Below are 8,168 nucleotides of genomic sequence, written 5' to 3'. Positions count from 1 at the left end.
GAAAATTAATTTAAGGACCAAACCGGGAAATATTAAATAAAAGGGGTGAAAATGTAAATTTTACAAATAATGAAGGGCTGAAAACAGAAATATTTCAAGGCTAATTCAATATACACAATTTGATTAAATAATAGCATCGCGACTATCGACGAAATACAACACATTACAATACCAAAAGTCGTTGTTAAACGAATTGGCTCGGTCTCGAGCCAATAGAAATCTACAACTACTAACTCTACGACACTACGGTTCATATAAATAACGTTTGGGAACTTAGCTTACATACGAGTGTGCACAGACGTCTACGCACCATCTTCGGCCCCCAAAAGTGTAAAATCTTGCTTGTTGGGCCTAGCTAGCCCGATGACCTGATCTTAAGGCCCGAAGACGCATATTTTCTACGAAGTGTTGAGTTTCACCGACTCGGCACAACGTAGAGGGACTTTCAATGGCTTGTATACCACTGGTCCCCAAGGGTCCTTGGTATTGCTAGAAAAGTCTGCATATTTTACGAGGCGGGTCGGGGACCCCTCGCACGCATATTATCCCCAACCGATTAATATAGTCATCGAGGCCTTCGTGTCCTCTTACTCTTCGGATGTGGGACGACACATAGTCAGGGCGGCTGGATAACGTGATTTGTACGAACGACGCCTTCGGGATCGTTAGTATGGCTATGAACTGGGCGTTTGTGTAATGCGGGTTCGTAGTAAATAATCATGCTAAAAAATAATCCAACGTCGCCTGGGAATGACACTCCTATCCTTGTAATGGTTTCAACGCAACTTAACGGTTTTTCAAAGGATTAGGAAAACATCGGGTTTTCCTAGGTTTTTCAAACATATCGGATTCGAAACGCATAAAATTTTTAATAAATAATTTTCACAAGTATAGAAACAAACAGGCATACCTATGGATCTCCACAAACATTTTCGAAAGTTTTTCATTTCAGAAAATATCGGATTTTCTGGCGGTTTTCAAACAATACAAACATTGGATTTCAAACATTACTTATGAACTCACCAACATTTCATATGTTGACGTTTTTCAAAATACTTGTATTCTCAGGGAACCAGTGAACCAAGGGAAATCATATTCAGTGACGGTTGCAGTTTACTTTTGTATGAATTGAACAAATTAATTTCTGGGAATGTAATGTTTAACCAATGTATTTCATGTAAACACTACTGGTTGTACTGTATTGATGAATGGTGACGAATGTTGTTATGTTTCATATATATTCAATGTCATGGTATACAATTGAGTCACGACAGCCCCCGGACGTTTCCGCCGTATGGTTCGGGGGTGTGACAGATTTCTCATGGGTTTCCCCATAGAATTCGCCAACTCCTTAATATAAGACAATCCATAGTCCAAATTGCAATTATCTTATAATTACAATTCCAGTCCCTTAAGTTTAATTAATCTCTTTTAGTCACAAAACTAATTATTAATTAATCCATGACTAATATTAATTAAACAATATGATTTCTCCTTTAATATATTATTCCCATAATATATTAATAAATCATATTTAATCCTTTCTCTCCATAATTCATCCTATCAAGTTGCTTTGGTGAAGGCAACCCAAAAGGACCATGCACCATCGGGTCAAGTACATACCAAAATAGTTATGGACTTAGACACTAATCCAACAATAATATCATATGGTCTTAAAACCAAGATATATGGTTTATTATTTACTAATTGGTTGTACATTGATAATGTGAAACCACATCAGTAAATTGATGTCATAAAACGCATTGTTGTGTATAGTTGGTTAGTCGATAAGTAAATGCATATAAGTCGAAGTTTATCTGTTACTTTTATTCTAAGAGGGTAAAAGCGATATCATGGTCGCTCGATGATTTGATTTGACTTATGTGTCGGGCCCGGTCAGGACTGAATTGATTTGTTCAATTAAGTTCTATGTCAAATAAATTTGAGATCGAGAAAATAGTTGCTGGACAATGAGTATGAAAATGTTTCATGAAATCGTCTGCACGATATCAAAACAGAGGATTGTACGATCCCTTATCTAAAGGACAGGTTACTGATGAGATCAGAGTTGACAACGTCTATGAGAGCTACGATTGCTAATCGTATTGTGTTTGCATTTATATTTACTAGACTTATCCAAGTGGGAGACTGTTAGATTAGTGTCTAAGGCTGTAACTATATTTCGTAAGTACTTGACCTAATTGTGCATGGTCCTTTTGGGTTGCCTTCACCATAGCAACTTGATAGGGTGATTTAGAGAGAATAGATATTATTATTAATGTATTATAAGAATAATATGTTAAAAGAATAATAATATGATTTGATTAATATAAGTCATAAATTAATTAAGGAATTAATTTAGTGACTTAAAGAGATTAATTGAATAAAGGGGTATAAACTGTCAAATGTGTGAAAGTTGTATTTTGAGCCAATGACCCTTATGGATATGGGTTGGATGATTTTAGGGATGTGGATCACCTAGAAATCGTCCAAAGGGATTATCTAGAAGAGGATTTGGATTGCTTTGAGGCTAAGTTATCCAATTAGGGTTTTAAGGTGAAACCCTAGGAGCTCACAGTATAAATAGACCCATAGGGTTGAGGAAATCGGCAACCTTGTGATTAGAGTAACCCTAGAGCCGATTTCCCTCTTCCTCATCTCTCTCAAATCATCTTCTTGCTAGTTGGTGTTTGTAAGCTATTAGAGGAGTGACATTTATGACTCTAAGCTCCAAGAAGAAGAAGGTTTTTTCAAGCAAGTAACTCAAGGTATTATTCTAGATCTGTTTTCATATGTTTTAATTGTTAGTTTACATTAGATCTAGCCATGAAAGTATTGGATATGTTGCATGTTCAATTAGTGAAACCTAGATCCAAGCTATAAGGTTGTATGTTTACATAGGTAAAGTTCTTATGTCCAAAACCCATCAGTAACAACCGTCTTACCCTTAAGACCACTTTCCACGATCTTTAAGAGTCCTTGAAGTTTGCTGAGAGTGACCTCTTCCTTATTCATGTGGTATGTCATGCGGAATTGATCATAACATGAAGGTAAGGAGTGCAAAATGATATCTATTGCACGCTCAGTGAAGTTCACATTAAGCTTCAGCAAACGGTCCACAAATCTTTGCATTTTCTGCATGTGGCCCGTGATGGGTTCACCATCCTTCATTCGGGTTGTTATCATGGAGGAGATGATTTCATACCTCTCTTGTCTTGCACTTTGATGGTATCTTTCCATCAAATATTGGTGCATTTCAAAAGGGTAGAAGTCCTCGAAGGACTTTTGGAGGTCGGCTGTCATAGTGGCCATCATGATGCATGCCACCTTGGTGGCATCCCTTTCATGTGCCCTAAAGTCAGCGATCTCTTGAGGAGTAGCAACTATCTCATCAATCTCCTTAAGCTCCTTATCGAGTACATATTCTTTGTCCTCGTAGCGGATAATCATTCGGATGTTTCTGATCCATTCATTAAAGTTGGATCCATCAAAAGTGACTTTCCCGCACAAGTTCATTAGAGGAAATGAGCCATTAGGATTAGAGCCGGAAGCAGTAGCGTTTGCAGACATCTGAAAAGAAGAAGAGTTTAGTTTAGAAATAGAGATAGTCCTTAATAAAACACCCAAATGTAGTATTAAGGCTAGGACCCAATCACAATATATTATACTTAGAAGAGGTATGTCGTAATCTAAGTAATAACATATTTGAAAGGTAGGTGAATGACGATTCACCAATTTCCACCAAAGCCGAATTATTAAAAATATTTAATTTGGTTCTTAGAAACTCCTAGATTCTTTTGAGATTCAATGAACTTTTCAAAGGCATGTTTCAATCTCGAGTGTGCCCTCCAAGTTTTGTGACTGGGATGCCGAGGATCACAAAACGAGGTGTGAAGTAATCATGCAACTTACTTGGTACCCTTAATGTATTACCCCTCAATCAATGTGCTGGTTAACCACACACGCTCCATCGATACTATGATAAACATTAAGTCACCCTTTACCTACCTTGTTAAGTTCAAGTTAGTGTGCCGGTTAACCACACACGCTCCACTAACGACTTAAACAAAGTGTAAAGTGTAATTTCATGGATTAGCACCTTATTCACATTTTCCTAAAATAACTAAGATTGGGAATTCAGTAAAGTTTAGTTACTTTAGTATTATCATTATACTTTTAATGAGAATTTATAAGTCCTTGTCCTACCCGTTCGGCTAACGGCCCTCCACCAATCAAGCAAGCGGTGGGTGAGAGTGGACACCCATTAAGTTGCCATTTTATAGGCAACAACCTTATAGCCACCTTATAAACTGGCTTCGTGAATGAGGCGTACTAGCGGTAAGACGAATTTGATCTTATATATATATATATATATATATATATATATATATATATATATATATATATATATATATATTATTAACTTATAATATTATAAGTATAAGGGTTGAATTTTAACTTTTAAAATTCTAAGGGTTGGAACTAAAGTTTTAATCAAGACTTTACTTGTTCCAAAACTTGAGGGCAAGTTTTGTAAACTTTCAAAACTTTTCATTTCTTGTAACTTATGAGTTAATTAGAATATTAAAAATGAAGACTCTTCATTTTTATAACCCATGTGTTCTTTTAATGGTTTTAAAACAAAGTGACTTTTGGTTTTCCATAACTTGAGGACAAGTTATGGACTCCATTAAAACATATAATGATCATGATTTAATCTACCACATATGTTACAAATAATTCCTATGATCATCTTAACATCATAAGATCAAGAATATGAATATGAACACTTTCATGAATCAAAAATTACACTTAAAAACTTGTAATTTTGATAATTTGTCATTGTAAATGGATTAACATGAACATTACACCAACTAAAACAAGTTTTAAAACACCAAAACAGTTTATGGTAATGTTCCTAGTCCATTTCCAGCAACAAAAATCGAAATTCTGAAAACTGTAGCCTCTACTCGTCGAGTGCATGAACAGACTCGACGAGTAGCTTGCATTAGGTCATGGACTCGTCGAGTCCCCCCATGGACTCGGCGAGTTCATACGGGCAGAAAGCAAAAAACTCGATTTTTCAAGCAGTTTACACAAAAAAATCAAACAAGCAAGCCTAGGCTCTGATACCACTGATGGGTTTTGAGCATTCTAACACTTCCTAAGTTTACATGCAACCCTAATAACCTTGGATCTATATTTGTCTAATAATCATGCAAAGTTGTTTTCCAAGGTTATGAACCTATCTAGCATACATGAGGTACAATTTTCTTTGTATAAAAGATAGAACTACATACCTTGTTGTTGAAAGTGTTCCTTGAAACCTTGTAAACCTAGCACCTCAAGTGTGATGCCTCAAATGCTTCACACAACACCAAATGCAAAGAATAAACTTGAGAGAATACTCTAACACATGCAAAATCAGCCAAGCCCTCTTCTTTCTTAGTGTAGCCGATTTTGGGGAGAGTTACATTGCTTATATAGTGTGTTGCATTAGGTAAACCCTAATGTTCCATGACTCTTCATTTCTTGATCCATGGGTTAACTCCATGGAGCATCTTATGGGTGGAACCCAACTTGATAATCCATGAAGCCTCTTAGCCCTCTATATAAGATATAGAAGATTTACTTAATCTACCCATATATCTAATTAGTTATCTTTTGATCACTTAATTAATTTTTGATCAAAACTAATTAAATAATATTATTAATATATTAGAACTTATAATATATTAATAAACCATATGTGTTATTTCTCTCATTTAGTTTATCCAATTGCATGGTGTCATGCAACCCAAATGGACCATGCCGGGTCGGGTCAAATACTTACCAAAAATAGTTATGGACTTAGACACCTTATCGAACAAAAACATCACTCTCTTCCTCTCTTATGCTTCTGCTTCATCTTTTCTCTCTTGGTGCAACCAATGTTTAATCCGGGTCAAGTGAGGGTTCAGGCAATCTAGAAGAATTGTTTTCTACTGTTGTATCCTGGAAAAGAAACACTTATATATGACGAATTTGTTTTAAGGAAAATATGTTAAACACAGGCCTCAGTCAAGAATTTTATGGTTTTGTTCTTTCGTACAATTTTGGGTTAACTAATATATATATATATATATATATATATATATATATATATATATATATATATATATATATATATATAATTTGGTGCACCTTTTTTTTTGTTCAACCTAATACTAGCTACAAATTTTTTTATTAGTGGCCCGAGACCCCTCGGAACCCATACCAGGTCCACCAATGGCCTATATATACAACACATTCGAACCCTTTATGGATCATCCTTAACTTATAATCAAACAATACATTCCCTTACTTTACATGGCGTCTTACATGGATTTTCTATCAAATCTAATCATCATACTTGCACTTCTTTTTTTTCTTCTTGTTTTCTTTTATGCTTACAATCAACAAGAAACATATGGGAGGAAGACAAAGAAATATCATCCGGTTGCTGGGACGGTATTTAGTTTGTTCATCCACTTCAACACGGTGCATGATTACTTGACCAATCTTGCAAAAAAATACAAAACTTATAGATTGATAAGCCCTTTCAATGGTGAGATCTATACAACTGATCCGATGAATGTGGAGTATATTCTCAAGACGAATTTCGAAAATTATGGAAAGGTATATCCGCCTTTAGAATTAAATGTTTATAATTATGTTTTTTGTGTTAAGCTTACTTTCTTCAAATTTAGTAATTGGTAAATGATTTTTAAATGTGGATGGAAGGCCGACATTATAGGGTCCATATATGAATGTAGGTAGGACTGTAACAACATGGATGGTTGATAGTTGCTTGATGAGTGGGGGCAATGGAGGTGTATATGGTTGAATAAACTTCTCGGGTATATGTTAGGAGTAAAATTGTGATAATAGATAATAAAGTATGTAAAAATATTAAGAACAAAACGATTAATACGGTTGATATGATAAAAGTAATTGTATTAATACACTCAATATATATATATATATATATATATATATATATATATATATATATATATATAAGTTCAAATAAAAACAGTATATGAAAACCTAAAAATATTATGTTTATGTTATTATTCTGCAATGAATGTTGTATAGGTGTATTGTTGAAGTAATTCTCATATGAATATTAACTTGATTTAAATGTAGCCTTGCCTTCATTTTTATTTTCAAACAAGCTTTATCATGTGTTTCATACCAAATCTTGAACATATTTGAAATAATAACGTACCATGATGATGTTATTCTCTAACATAAACGTTTAACTAATAGCTAAAAGCCATTAAGATTTAAAAATGTGTATGTGTAGATTAAAATTTGAGATACTTTTAGTATTAGTTCGCAAAGTGCTGTAAATATTAAAATTAGAAAACTTTGTAGTGCTTAATGTATTTCTTTTATGATGTTTAACGCTCTCATCTACTAATGTCACATTGCATTTTTAAGTCATGACCGCTCAACAAAATTACTCATCTGACTCTTCTTACCTTTAACCTTCATCCCCAGATCCTACATAAGGCATAAAACAAAACAATGTTATAACAGTTTATTTTTTTCAAATTATCTCTAATTAAAATGAAGAATACCACAAAACCAACTTCTCAAATCTGTTATTCAACTTAATTCTAACTTTCTCGACCTATAATCATCAAATGAATATTCCACTTATTCTATTTCATTCTTCTTTATACAATATATATGCAATAATGGTCAACTTAAGGAAAGCGAATGAGTTGAAATACGATGAGGGGTTGAGTGGCACTGATACCCGGAAATTGGATAATTTGGACTTGAGTTCAGTGTCGGTCGATCTGATCCAATAGGGATTGTAAAATTTTGAATATTTTGAGTTGTCGATTGAAATTGAATGCCTTTTAAAAAGAGGTAGTAAAGGGTTATATGGGATGCTAATCCATTATACAATTAGAAGGGAAAATATGAAGATAAGAAAATGGATAATGATTGAAAGGGTAACGAACTTTCGACTTTGTTCACATTTAGTCACTAAACTTTTTTTCGTTATCTATTTGTCATTGAACTATTGAAACTGTTCACATTTTACCCTTATGACCCGCTGTTACCGGTCATAAGGGTAAAATGTGAGCAGTTTCAATAGTTTAGTGGCAAATAGAAAACGAAAAAAAGTTTAG

General features: G+C 34.1%; 1 protein-coding gene across 1 annotated transcript in view; it reads left to right on the top strand.

Annotated features, from left to right (window-relative positions):
* The first annotated feature begins 6,333 nt into the window (after positions 1 to 6,333).
* The window catches only part of LOC111885427 (cytochrome P450 704C1), a 33,652-nt gene continuing 31,817 nt past the window's right edge, over positions 6,334 to 8,168 (top strand). The window contains exon 1 of the mRNA XM_052765259.1: positions 6,334 to 6,657. Coding sequence (XP_052621219.1) covers positions 6,349 to 6,657 — 309 coding nt within the window. The 5' untranslated portion in view covers positions 6,334 to 6,348. The remainder of the gene's footprint in view (positions 6,658 to 8,168) is intronic.

Source organism: Lactuca sativa, chromosome 7 (assembly GCF_002870075.4).
Source record: "Lactuca sativa cultivar Salinas chromosome 7, Lsat_Salinas_v11, whole genome shotgun sequence".
Classification (NCBI taxonomy): Eukaryota; Viridiplantae; Streptophyta; class Magnoliopsida; order Asterales; family Asteraceae; genus Lactuca; species Lactuca sativa.
Note: the sequence above shows the minus strand (reverse complement) of the source record. Positions and strands in the feature narration are given on the sequence as shown.